Source organism: Anolis sagrei, chromosome 1 (assembly GCF_037176765.1).
Source record: "Anolis sagrei isolate rAnoSag1 chromosome 1, rAnoSag1.mat, whole genome shotgun sequence".
In the NCBI taxonomy this organism is placed as follows: domain Eukaryota; kingdom Metazoa; phylum Chordata; class Lepidosauria; order Squamata; family Dactyloidae; genus Anolis; species Anolis sagrei.
The window spans coordinates 195,439,284-195,453,991 of NC_090021.1; the positions used below are offsets into that span (position 1 = coordinate 195,439,284).

A 14,708-nucleotide genomic window follows, 5' to 3' on the forward strand; every position below is an offset into this window, starting at 1 on the left:
CCAGAGAGCAGGTGATGAGTCAGACCCTGGAGAAGGACTGCCTGTCAGTATAGTAAGTAGACTATACTGAACTAGACATCCCACGAGTCTGGTTTAGTATAAGAAGGTTTAACATGTTTCCACATGCAATTGGCTGCTTCCAGACAGGATCAAAGGGAAGTCACCTCATGGAAAGTGTCATCTGTTATTCATTGCTGTGAAAGCAATAATGACATCTGAGGTTGTATAAAATGAAGAGTTTTTTTCCTTTTGTGAAGCCGAATTTCCCCCTTGCCTTACTGCACAGATGGTGAGGCCATTTCAAAAAATTCATAAATGCACCTCACACAAAGGGAGTCCTGAGGTTTCTGAAGCAAGTCACATCTCTTGCAGAATGACAGTTTTTATTTGGAGTGTGCAGCTAATGAAACCCTAGCTGTCTGCTCAAACCACCTGACAGAAAAATGAATTAGGTTTTTAAGATGAAACGAGTCACAGTTAAATGCTTCTTGCTCACTCCCCTGCGCCTATTTTTGTAAAAGAAATTTTTAGATAAAATAAATTCGTCATAAATCTTCCAGAATTTTGTTTGCGACTATAATATCAACAGTAACTGCAGTAAAAAAAGTATCTGCTAATTTGGGTTGAGAGCCACATGAAACTGAGAGTTTAATATCCAGTTGTCTAAATTGGAAATTGAAAAATAATATCCCATTTAAAACCAAAGAATAAAAACATGGTTAATTTTGCCTTAATCATAACAAGGCACCCCACGTTCTGCAAGAGGTTAGCTGGAGTTTTGAGTCACCTTCAGTTTCTGGCAGCCGTGTGGAAGTGGCTGCATTGTGACAGCTTCCAGGGTACATTCATCCCAGAACTTTGTAAGCCCAAGGTTGTGTAGGAAGATCCCCATCACGGCCTCTTTTTAAGAATGAACTGCATCATAGACTCATTGTTCCATACAATCTTGGATGTGCGATGTTGCTCAGCAACACAGGACAGATGCGTCAGGAGGTCTCACGCTAATAATGTAGGACACAGAGAACATGCAATTATCTAAGTTTTGTTCCTTTAGAGTCCTGTCATCTTTAGTGTAGAGATGGAGAGCTTTTGGCCCTCAAAATTAAATTGAGCTACAGTTCCCATCACCCAACATCATTATGATGAGATGATGATCACAGAGGCAGTACTGATGTTGGGACTGGTGATACTTCTTCTCTAAGAGACAGCTATACCCACGACCTCATCAGACTTGCCGCTGTAAATTGGCACGGATTGTTACAAATCCAGAAGTGCCCATCAGGGCGTGTGGGGAACCCGTCCCCCCATGTCCCACACTCACCTGTCACCCCATCCCACAAGAGGAAGTGTTGGTCACCCAGCTTCCCCCAATGATCTAAACATGGGAAGCCTCCCATGTTCCTGCTACAGTGGCATATGCCAGTTGACCTTCCTTTTCACAATGGAGCCTCACCAGAAGTGACTCGATGTTGTGGGATGGGAGCTGGCAGGCTGCATCGCAAAAGGGAAGATCAACCAGCGTATGCCGCTGAAAAGCACCCCGTCTGATGGGGTCACTAGTCTGTTTCAGTATAAAAATAATGGAAGGAAGAAGAGAAAAAAGTCATGGCACTTTTAAAACTTGCAAGTTCTGTTTTAGTCCATTGATGGAGAATTATATTTGAACTTCAGGTATATATATAAAATTAAATAGTTGTGGGGTACAATCAGAGTGAAATAGGATCTAAAAGTGACAAATTATAATATCGCTCATACATTCTAAATAACCAAGGCATATGATGGCAAGAAATTTTAATTTCGCCCTCCTTGAGCTGAGGGGTGTAAAAACCAGCTGAAAACAACCAAAGATCAACAACTTGGTTGTTTTCCTTCTGTTCAGCTGATCAGTGGTGATGGTGCTGGGTGGATTTAGGAGATCACAAGGAAGGTTTATTCCTCCCATGGCCATCTCCACAGCCCCACTAATACTAAGGTTGGAGGTCTAAACAAACTTATTAAGAAGTGAATCCAATGAAGCTCAAGGCAGACTTATTTCTCAGGAAATGGAATTGCCTTGTCAATGTCTGGCCCTTGACGTGAGACAACTGATGTTTTTAGAATAAGGTTATGAGTGCGCAGAGATACCTTTTAAAGTTCATGAAGGCATTTTGAGATACATTTATGTAGAGGTTGCAATTCTGTCAACATAACTCTAGATCTCTCTTATACCTTGTGTTTGCAGTCTGCTGCAATAACAGAAATGCTTTTAAAAATGACAGCAACTTGTTCCCGCAGATATCGTTCTGGAAAAGGGGCAAAATATTCATCCTCAAAATAATATTTCCATGCAGAAACTTTCCAAAGACTATGTATGAGTTCTGGGTATTAGCACCTCCAAGCAGATGCCAAAATGCATGTTCAGGAGATTGCACAGATGTGTTTTCAACTAAAGTAAAAATGCATGGATGTGACTGGAATGTACAGAGATAGCAGATGTGTGTTAAGATATATGATTTACTTGCATCACAACCACCATGAATTTTCAGATTACAAGAACTCCACAGTGGGCTTGATGTCCCTTCCTTTTGTGACAGACTCCTCTTGTTGTTATGTGCTATCAAGTCAGCTTCAACATATAGCAACCAATGACTGCGATACTTTCAAAGAACCTCAACATGAACAGCTCTATTCTATTGACTTCTAGTTGTAGTAGACCACAGTTTTCTTTTCTTGTCTTGTGATATATCCACTCCAGGTATGATAAGCCTCAGTTTAGTTTTTTAGAACACTTTTTTCAAAAGAGTGGGGCTGGGGGAGGGCATGGCAGAGAATATGGCATGTGGATTTCATGAAGGGACCAGCTACTTTCCCTCCTTGGGTGCTGATAAGTGAGGCTGTAGAAAGAAGTGAATCAGCCTATTGAGCAAAACTGACCCAATTAATCAAACAGAAACAGTTTCAAGAAAGTTTGTCCAAGAAGTTGTTTCTCCAAACTGTTTTATTCAGTCAGCACATTCAGTTAGGAGTTTATCCTACTGAAATCAGTGGGACTAACTTCTGGGGTTAGCAGTATGAAAACATGCAAATGTGAGTAGATCAATAGGTAATGGTGCTCCATGCAGTCATGCTGTCCACATGACCTTGGAGGTGTCTATGGACAATTCCAGCTCTTTGGCTTAGAAATGGAGGTGAGCAACATCCCCCCCCCCCGAGTTGGACACGGCTGAACTTAATGTCAGGGAAAAACCTTTACCTTTACCTAACTTCTGGTGCATTGGACTTTAGTGTTAATCCCCAGTTCTCTTTTTCCTTCAAAACCAGCCTATTAATCCATATTAATCTTCTGAATAAAAATCACTAAGGAAGGCATGTTTTTGTTTGTTTTTCAAAAAAGAAGAAACAAATTCCATAGCATATGATGACCTTATATATTTTTAGCAATGTTGCTTCAATCATTGACACACAGCATGGCATAGCTTTGCCGTGGCTTGGAAGATTCAACAATTAAGCCCTAAATCATGAGACTAACTAGAAGACCTTGAACTAGTATCCTTCCTCTCTTCTGTTTCTGCCTGGACTACCTTAGACAGGGAAAACTTGGGCTGAAGTAGGAAGCCATCTGCTCTGGTTCTTGAGCTTATGGGGTGTGGGGAGCAGGTTAACAACATGTATAAACAACATGTACCTCTACCCACCTTTGTTGAAGAATAGACAAGAGTTGCTTGCAGAAATTGTCTCCATTTTTGGAAAATCCTTTCAGTTCTTGATATGCCCTGTCATACTGAAAAACAACACACAGATTGATACACTTCCCATGTTTAAATACTTCAAGTCTGTGCTACTTCTGTCTGACACATGGTTCTGATGAAAGAATCTGGAACAGGCAGAAAGAAAGTGGGTGACTTGCTGGCTGGAGAATTATTTTTCACAGCAGGGAGCCTATAGTTTTGGCACAGCGAGACAATACTTCTGAATAAGACATACAAATTGATGGTACACTTTTAAAAGAGACACTCTGGCAAGAAGGTGCCTGATTTCTGGATTCCCGTGTTGTTTTTTAATCTAGGTCAAAGTTTTGGATGCATGGATTGCACTTCTCCCTGGAATCTGGCCAGGATCTCCACCCAACAGAAACGATACTGAGGAGGCCTTTCACCAGACTAGCACCCACATAAACATCCACACCCTTCTTCATCAGTTGTACATTAGGCTTGGTTTGGAATATACATTTTTAAATGAAAAGGTTATTGGTTCATTTCTCTGTATGTCAGGACCTCCAGTTTCCATCTTCTTGTGGAAGTATTACACAAGATCACAGATCAAAACCATCTCAAAGTGTTCCCAAGATCAAAATGGGTGTTCCCTCACTTCTAGACCCCATCTATACTGCCATATAATGCCACTTGAAACTGTATTAGATGGTCAGTGTAAACTGCATTATATGAGTACATATATGTGTCTACCCTGAGCTACAGAAGCTTGCATTGGCCAAGGCAACTCTCTGGAGTTGTAGGTTTTTCAGGCTGTATGGCCATGTTCTAGAAGATTTCTCTCCTGACGTTTCATCTGCATCTATGGCAGGAAACCTCAGAGGTTGTGAGGTCACAACCTCACAATCTCTGAGGATGCCTGCCATAGATGCAGACAAAACGTCAGGAGAGAATGCTTCTAGAACATGGCCATACAGCCCGAAAAACCTATAAGAACCCAATGATTCCAGCCATGAAAGCCTTCACCAATACTATTCTCTGAAGCTTGGAGGGGAGAGGCGATCAGGTGGGTGATCTGCCTCTCCCCTTTACAGCTGACAGCCAAGGCAAGCCTTGTAGCTCTGAAAGCACAGGTATGAAGGCACGTGAAGCTTCACTTGCCCACATGCCTAGCTTTGCTTAACAGTCACACTCATAAACAAAAAATGCAACTATTATGTGAGGAATCCTAAAAAACCAAAACTGGGACCCAAAAAAGGAGGTGCAACTATTATATGACGGCAACTACTATGTACTGAAATGCAGTATTTCATAGAACAAGACATTTTAGGTTTCTAAAATGTTGGGGGCTTTATTGCTGGGAAATCTGAATCCTGTAATATTTTGGTAGAAAGCCATTAGTGTAAAAACCGCTAGTGTTGAAATATCAAACATCCCCATCTCTCTAAGCAGCTTGGGTATATTTATTTATTTTTTGATATTAATACCTGTCTACTTATTTATCTGTAATAGAAGCATTTAGCTCACCTTTCCACTAAAAGCACTCAAGGAAACTCACTGCAAATAGCAGTGATATAATAAAAGCAGAGCAATCTCCAGCGTTAGATTGCAAGAATTCTCTAAGGCGGTTTGCATTCATGATCTCTATGTATTCACTAAGTTAAGTGCTAATTTGGGGCTCTGAAAGTCCTCCAGTTGTGTTCACAATCCTTGTATTTATTCCCTAGTTCCTTACTATTGCCTGGGGGATATATCAGGACCATAGAAGCCTTTGTGTTTACTGATCTGCAGCTTCTGAGACTGTGAAAGGGAATGTTAACCAGCTGTTTCTGGATCATCCTGAGGGTTGTTCTTCATTGCTTATAGCAACTGCTACCCGATAAGTGAGAATACTTGTGGATGGGCTAGGACACACTTCATAACTGTTTAATGGCAATGGCTACATAGCTAGGTAGCTGATAGGGGATTCCACCCCTGAATACCAAGTCTACAAACTTTGTGTTTTGTTTGTTTGTTTGTTTGTTTGTTTTTAATGCAATACAACCATTTTGGTTCACTCCTGACACGATAAATAAATAAATAACTCCAACTGATGATGACCCTATCCTAGGGAGGTTTGTTTTGTTTCAGATGAGATTTATTTAGAAAAGATTTGCCATTGCTGTTCTATGAGAAATGTAACTTGCCTAAGGTCAACCCATGAATTTCCCTGGATGAATAAGGATTTTAAACCTTGCTTCTCTGAACACTAGTCTACTACATCGTGCTAGCTATTATTCTAATGATATATAGCATCAAATGGAAAGGTAGAAACTTTGCTACATTGGCTTCCACCAGCTCATCCTCATTTCTTCTGTTATGCGACACCAGCGGGTGATGCAGCTGTATCAATATTTTATTATGGATGTTCAGTTTTTGTAATGCATTGCCCACACTGACAAGGTGAAAATATATGAAGTAACACAACAGGGGTAGTTGATGCAATTTGCACAGACATGTATAATGGATGCAGGTTAAACAGAGGAAAGCAAGCTGGTTCTGCCATGTCTGTTGAAGAACTCTTTCTTCAACAACTCTTTGATAGACATCTAAGAGCCTGACTTCACATGAGGCCCAGTTATGTAGATGTTATTCCCAAGATGCAGCTTCAGAGAGTACTGAAATCTCGATCTTGGGGTGGAGTTGGAAAAGTGTGTTCATTTCTTTTCCTCCTCTCTCAATTGCTTTTTCACCACAAGTCTCTGCATGCTTAGTCGGAAATAAATCTCAGTGCATTTAACTGATCGTATTGTCACGCTAGGTCAGGCTGAACAATTCCAGAAACTTCAAGGATAGTTCCCACCCCCCCCCCACACCCCCCCCCCCATGTCAGGAGCGACTTGAAAAACTGCAAATTACTTCTGGTGCGAGAGAATTGGCTGTCTGCAGGGACGTTGCCCAGGGTACGCCCAGATGTTTTACCATCCTGTGGGAGATTTCTCTCATGTCCCCGCATGAGCAGCTAGAGCTGACAAATAGGAGTACACCCCACTCCCCAGATTTGAATCGCTGACCTTTCGGTCAGCAGTCATGTCAGCACAAGGGTTTAACCCATTGCGCCACTGGGGGCTCTCAAGGGTAGGTAAAAAACCCAAATATTTCTTGGATCAAGAGTAAGGTTTATTTTAGGCTTATAGAAAAGAAAAAAGAACACATGCATGTTGATATCATCTTGTCTTATAAAGGAGGGACCCAGAGTGTGTTTTAGAGCAATATTTTATAGTTCACCTTACTTCTACCAGTCAACATCATCATTGCATGCTGGTCAGGAGGGCATGGCTTTTGCTTGATCTCATCATTTCCTGTTCTCTAAATATGGGCATGTGAGCATTTCAAGCAATGGCCATATTTGGGCCATCCAATCATAAAGCAAGGAGAAGGAGGACAGAAGCCTGAGTGTTATTTGCATAACTCAGCAATTTCTGCACAATGGTGTTTTGAAAAGAAAAAGGTTGATTTCTGCGTCACAGTATTCCCAGGAAAGTTTGCTTAGCTTAGACCTGGGAGGGAACTCATCACAAATAAAAATGCAACCTACAACATGTTTATGTACAAACTCTCTCTCTCTCTCTCTCTCTCTCTCTCTCTCTCTCTATATATATATATATATATCACAAATTTTTACTGTAAAATTTGGACAACAAAAACAACTGCTGAAAACCGGTGATGTGAGAGCCTTCAAATCCTCGCACTGCCATGTTCCTAGACTTGGATTCAGGGAAACCTGCAGAGTTGATTCCAAAGATGACCTTAAGGCCCAATAATAGTTGTACTAAGGCCTCCAGCCAAGTAAAACGTATAGAGCTCAAAACCAGAATTTTTGAATTGGGCCCAGAAATTAGCCAGAAACCAAGGAGGACAAGGAAAGACCAGTGTAACGTGTTTACATAATTTTTGTTCCTAAACAATCTTAGCAAACCCATGTATAGTTCAAGATGATAATCCACGCAGAAACTTGTAATTGCAGCTAGAAATTTATATCCATTTATTAGTCCTAACTTGGATGGCTCTACTGAATGAATGGAAATTACATAAAGATTAACTTATTAGCTTCCCATCGTTGATTCTTAGACTACTGAAACATGCTCTATGTGGGGTTGCCTTTGAAGACTGTTCGGAAGCTTCAAATGGTCCAGCGGGGTGGCAGCCAGGTTGCTAACAGGGAGCACATAATGTCTCTGTTGTGCCAGCTCCACTGGCTGCAAGTTTGCTACCGTGAACAATTCAAAGTGCTGGCTTTAGCCTATAAGGCCCTAAATGGTCCTGGCCCAGCCTACCTTTCCAAACATATTTCTCCCAATGAACCAGCTAGGAATTTAAGATCTTCTGGGAAAGCCCTGCTCTCGATCCCGCCTTTGTCACAGGCACACCTGGCGGGGACAAGAGGCAGGACCTTCTCAGTGGTGGCTCCTTGGCTATGGAATTACCTCCCTAGGATATTAGATCGGCCCCCTCTCTACTAACATTCCAAAAAATTTTGAAAACCTGGCTTTTTGAGCAAGCCTTTGAAAACGCAATGTAATGGATGAATATGGAACCCAGAAAAGAATGAAAATGGAACGACTTGACAATGTCTTTGGAAAATGAGCTAATAGGAAGATACTGGTGTTTTATGCTTTTAATGCTTTTTACAGGGTTTTAATAATGTGTGCTAATTGTTTTTAATTTTGTTTATGTTCATTATGGCATTGAATTGTGCCAGTGTAAGCCGCCTTGAGTCACCTTTGGGCTGAGAAAGGCAGCATAGAAATGCAGTAAATAAATAAATAAATAAATAAGATGAGCAATTGGATTTATACCAGGCTATGCAGCTCCAAAGGAGGTTGTGGCTGTCTGGGAGAGCAGCTGAAACTGGAAAAACATCCTCTGCACCACTGTGGGGGTGGGATCCATTCTCTAATGACAGAGATGAATGCAGCACACCCCCCTCTGGCTCCAATCTTTTCTTAGCATACCTTCTGTAACATTAGTTGAATTGCAGAGTTTTTGGCCTCCCTGTAAATCCAGCTCCTTTTGACAGTCCTTGAGCCTTGCTATGATTTCTCTGAGAACTAGGACCTCATCACACTGAGGTGCCTAATGTGGGCGACAGCGGAGGAATTTGCTGGGCAGTGTGGTGAATCCATGGGGCTGTAGAGGAAACTGTCATCTCGCGCCCTGCATCACCGCCTTCCACATCACACGGGCTCCCCCCTGCGCTGGCCCTATTGTGGGCTATGAGAACACATGTAGCTACCTGTGTTCTTGGGGCTCCATTCTGGGATGCTTCCAGGACAGAGTCAGGACACAGAAGTAGCCCTGTGTTGTGGGAAGGGCTCTGGTGGCCTCTGTCTTGGAAGCATCCTGGTGAGGTCTCTAGTTTGCACTTGCAAAACCAGAAACAAAAATGTCAGAAATGCAATCAGTTCATTTGTATATATAGGTTTGTGTGAGTGCATACACAGCAGTAAAGCATTTCTGAGGCTCAGTTTCATAGATCAGCCTTTTTGACTAGGAGGCTACCATTTGTACTGGAATGTAATCCTCATCAATCACAGACATCAGAGGGCATCAGACTGGGAGCAGCTTCCATGGAAAAACATTCATTCAACACAACACAAAACTTCTAGAAATGCCTACAAAGATTGTACAATTATATTGGTTGGCTCCCAGTCTAACCGTCATGGCTCAGTCGTGGGGAATCTTGGGATTTGTAGTTTGGAGAGGTAGTAAGAACTATCTGAGTGCTCCCCTACTCCAAACCTCTATTTGAAGATAAAAAACAAAGAAGCCATTCGCAAAATGTAAAAAAAAAAAGAAAAAAGAAAAAAAAGAGAGAGAGCGAGAGAGAGAGAAAATAAGTTTCATTGGAATTGTGAAAACATTATAAAATGGTCACAAATGCAATCCAGGTTTTTTATGTCATCTCCAACTCTTTCACCATGCAGGAATCATACAAAAAAAAATTAATTGGCGTGAGGTAGAAGAGAGAAGTCCCAAAATCCGATCTTTAGGGTTTGCCTGGTGAGATAAGAGATAAATCTCCTGTCCCTTTAATAATCGTGTAGAAGAGAGAATTTTAACACAAACCACAACTACAGGAATCCCTTCTTCCTTATAGCTTTCAAGGGTACAGGAACACTATCCCTTATTTCCACTAGGAACCCTACAGGGATGTGCAGTTAATAGCGAGCCTCCATCTTCACTAAGCAGAGAAGTGATAATTTAGGGTGCTGTAAAAGCACCAAGAAACCTGACTGTCTTTATGGCAGCTGAGTTGGACAGTGAGTTTAGGTGGTACACTAAATAACAAAATACTCCACCAAATTTCTTCTAATCTCAAGGAGAGGCAGGGAGAAAGAGAAGTCTGAAGTTACCGTACTCACCACGCAGCCTGCCAGAGGGTTCTTCATCCTGGACTGTGACTTCTTCCCACTGGAACATTTCCTCCTCTGGTCTAAAACTGGGAGTTCCACTAGGATGAAGTCAGCAAAGCAAAACAACAGGTAATTCAGGGTTTAGCTCTGCCACAACTGATTTTATCCTTTGCATTTCCTGCTACATAAGCAGACAAGTCTGAATGTTGCAAAGATACCTAAAAGTATGGCATTGACTAGTTTCATAGATGAATCTGATTCCAGGCACCAGAGTACAGACCATACACTGTGTAGAATATGTTAGAAGGATACATGGAGAACTGTGTCTTGGTGCTAATGTGATGTAGAAGTTAGGGAAAGCCTAGACTGGTAAAATCTGGGCTTTCCTGTGGCATCTGCTAAATGACCTTGGGTCAGTTACATGTAGCAGCTTAAACTACCTCACAGGATTGTTCTAAAGACAAAGATGGATGGATGGATGGATGGATGGATGGAGCTTAGCCATGTAAGACACATGGAGTTTCTTACAAGGAAGTTGAAATGTAAGTGTAATAAATATTTTACTCTCCTTAATCCCTATGGCAAAATCCGTATTGTTGACATAGATATGGGAATCACATGGCTCACACTGAAAAGCTTGTTGTCTTCCTAAACAAATGATTCAACAAACCTTTCTGTGAAATAGGTGTATGATCCTACAAGTTCCAGCAAGCCTAAGCTTTTTAAGCAGGGTTGGAAACAATGTGCTCTCCCATTCTTCCTCTTGGTTGTTTATGAATTCAAATTCTCTTTAATTCCTGCAGCCTTGGCCAATGCAGATGTAGGATGGGAGCAGCCCTTGCTGGCTAGGAGATTGTGGGAGTTATAGTTGAAGCTCTGGAAAATGCCTTGCATCTTTTGTTTCCCTACAATCTAACTTTTATGTAACTCTGGCACATGTTTTACAAAGTTTTATCATGCTTGGGAAAGTCAAAGGGTGCAGGAAAGGGGGAAGCCCACATTACAGGTGCAGTGATTCAGTCAAGATGCAATGGCTCTGGATTTGCAAAATGTGAGCAGGGCAGTCGATGATGATGCTGTTCGAGGTCTCTCCAGGCATTGGGATGGTGTCCAATTTATAAACAATTACAAATCAGTAGTGTTACTCTTCCCACGTTACGTTTAATGAAGATTTTCCTGTAATATAGAAATTGTGATTTGCAATCTGCAGTTTTTTTGTATATGGCGTCCAATTTGCCAGTGATTTTCCAAAACATTTTAAAATTTTATTTCGATGTTTGACTGTTAATAGTTCCTTATTTCTTCGTAGCCCAGCTTGTCTCCTCTTTGTTCCAGAACTACTGTCAACAGCTGTGATGATACTATCCTTGAACCTCTTTGTAATGTTGTCATTACAAAGTCTCTGGATTGATAGAATAGGAGGGTGTTTGGCACACATTCACCATACTATTTGGACTCATCCTATACAAATACAGTTTGTATGCACACATCATATATCCAGGCCATATTTGTAGGGCCTCCAATTGTGTGTGTAGTTTGTAGGCATTTAGAAATCTTAAATGACTGCCGACTAAACAAAGTGAGATTGGAAGACCCTGCTAGCATAAACATTCCCATTCACTGAAATCCCAAGGTAAGGTTACGCAACGTACACCAAGGATGGACAACACATGGCTATCCAGGAGTGTATAAGCCCTTGTGGAATCCTGGAATTTGTAGTTTGTTAGAAGCATTAGATGTGGCTTCTAGCTGTCTATCCCAGGATTCTTTAAGATGGAACCAAGACAGTTACAGGACTATGACTATTTAGTTAGTGCAAATGGGCTCCAGTTAACTAAGATGAAGACCATTCTAAGCAACTCAAGGTGTGTCCTGTTTTTCTCTTTTGTTGGGACTGCTCAAATGACACACGACATGGGCAGGGCACGCCTAGGATTGCTTAAGCAGTTTGCATCCAGGGTGCAACAGAATGGAAACAGGATTGAGAAGATGTTTGTGATAACACCTCTTATCCAACTAACTGTGCATGGGAGGAAGAAAGCATTGGCTCATTAAGTCAAGAATGATCGGAATGGTATCGTAGTCCCTTAGACAGATATTCCCTAAACTTGATGCATGTCTTCATCGGCAGTATAGTTTGAATTAAACATATATAATTTTCATGTAAAACCAGTTTAGAGAGCATTTTCCTCTTCACTGCTTTCTGTCTACAAAATGGACCTAGCGTCTCATGCAAGTTAAAGCTAGGCCAAGGTCTCAATATACTCGATGGTTTCAAAGGAAGAAAGAACACATTATTTTTTCATTAATTGCAATTAATGATCTTGAGATGTGTGGCCTGACTTTTGTCTGCATAGGCCCTTGTTCTATACCAGTACATTTCTCAAGTGATCAGATTTGGAGGAGCAGCAATTATTTTCCCCTCATATGACAGGGATCAAATCTGTGAGCAATTGACTATAATTGCTTCTTCCTTTCTGTCCCAAGTACTGGCAGTCATTGGCTCGGGGACTGGTGCTGGTCCAGGAGACTACCTCTCTGAGTAGTAATGCTTTATATTACCTTGAGCAATATGCAGACCTGTGACTCTTAACACTATCATTATTTTGCATAGTTTTTAAAGTTTTTGCCTTGTGAGAAAGCTAGTGAGATTTGAAAATTTGGGTTGGCATAATAAGAGCATCAAGAGGCAACATAATATAGCATTTCATGGGTATTTTACATAACAAAGCAGCTCCTTTTTGTAGTATTTTACGTCCTCCAGACCCTCTTTCTTGTCTTTGTTCTCTGCTGGCATATTTATAGTAAACAGTGCAATAAAACTTCTGCGGGAAAGCTGTGTATACCTGCTTATAATAGGCAAGGCAAACAGCAGCTTCCTTTGGAGTTGCATGAACAGGCTACATAGAGAGAAAATGGTAAAGCAGACGAGCCTGCATCACCAGCAACCCACAATATGTTAATAAATCATAGATCTGTAAGTACGGCAACTAAAATGGAAATAGTAAGTAAAGTTCTGGGTGAAGAAAGAAAATGTTATTCCTGGATACATTTTTGGAAGAAATCTTCAAGTGGCATCTAGAAGTTTCAAAATGTGTTTTTGATACTTTTGCAAGGGTAACATGTCCCCCGGTGGTGCAGTGGGTTAAAGCACTGAGCTGCTGAACTTGTTGACGGAAAAGTCGCAAGTTCGAATGTGGGGAGCAGGGTGAGCTCCCGCTGTCAGCCCCAGCTTCTGCCAACCTAGCAGTTAAAAAACATGCAAATGTGAGATCAATAGGTACCGCTCCGACGGGAAGGTAATGGCGCTCCATGCAGTCATGCCAGCCACATGACCTTGGAGATGTCTACAGACGCCAGCTCTTTGGCTTAGAAATTGAGATGAGCACCAACCCCCAGAATCGGACACGATTGGACTTAATGTCAGGAGAGAACCTTTATCTTTACCTTAACATGTCCATGTTGTTTGCTGAAACCTATTGAACTGTATGTCTATGCTTTTCATATTTTTTCTGTCTCTAAAACAAAACTTTCTGTTAAAGAGGTACGGACCAGAGACACATGTACTTACTTTGTTAACTGAGGTATACCTATACCTTGGGTCTAGTTTCTAAAAAGGTCTGATAATGTGGAGATACTTCAGGAGCATTGTTCCTTCTTAATGGAAAATGGGCTCAGAAGGGACTCCTTCAGCCCATCATAATTCATGTTACATGAACCTAAATATCTATTAAAATTCAGATTTAAGCCAAGATTTTATTTTTTTTAACCAAGTATTTTATTGCATATTTACAACACAACTGAAGACACGATCATAAGAAGAAACAGGCAGCACACATTACCTATGTAAACTGCACTTATATCAGAGAGATAATGGATCAGTATTACTTTAGAAAGAGGTATCTTGGGATGTTCCATAGAAATTAGACATCTGTTCTGGATGTTTTCAGTCTCTGCACCGATGCCTTGGACAAAGGAAGGGAAGGGGAAAAAACACCTCACTATGTACATTAATTAAGAAGGGGAATTATGCAATCTCCAGGTGATGTTAGATTGCAAATCCCTTAGTTTCAGCCAGCAGTGGGGAGGAATATCGGGAGTTACAGTAGGCTATAGAAGTGAGGACAGGAAGGCTGCACATAGGGAACCAATTTATAGGCAGAGTTGTAACAGTAATTCAAAATGGACTAGATTAAAAAACAAATTAACAAATTAATAGCATTAATAAGGAGAAATTTCAAATTTACCCTGAAGATCTAAAAGAAAGAACTGAACACCAATGAAGTAATGGTCAAGTCACACTTGGAAAAGCCTTGCATTTAATAGCAGTGATTATGCTAAAAACCCTGCTACCAGAGGACCAGTTGGTCACACAAAGCACTATAATACACATTTACATGGCAGTATTGATGACCTTCGGCAAGTTACTCTCAGAAAATCTCATGATAGATTCATTGTAGGGTCGCTTTAAGTTATTAAATGATTTGAAGACACACAGCAATAGAAATTCTTCCTATTGCCGTCTAGCATATTACAGAGTGATTACTAAGCAACTCAAATTTACTTTTAATGCATTGGTTGGCAATTAAAATGGTATTTGAGGTTTTGTTTGTTTGTTTGTTTG

The 14,708-nt window shown here is 41.0% G+C and overlaps 1 protein-coding gene across 1 annotated transcript in view; it reads right to left on the reverse strand.

The window, feature by feature from the left end:
- Nucleotides 1–10,773, reverse strand: part of NOSTRIN (nitric oxide synthase trafficking) — a 38,268-nt gene extending 27,495 nt beyond the window's left edge. Inside the window, exons 1-3 of the mRNA XM_060778524.2 lie at nt 10,755–10,773; nt 10,094–10,182; nt 3,675–3,760 (exon numbers count right to left, since the gene is read on the reverse strand). Coding sequence (XP_060634507.2) covers nt 3,675–3,760; nt 10,094–10,120 — 113 coding nt within the window. The 5' untranslated portion in view covers nt 10,121–10,182; nt 10,755–10,773. The remainder of the gene's footprint in view (nt 1–3,674; nt 3,761–10,093; nt 10,183–10,754) is intronic.
- Nucleotides 10,774–14,708: the final 3,935 nt, after the last annotated feature.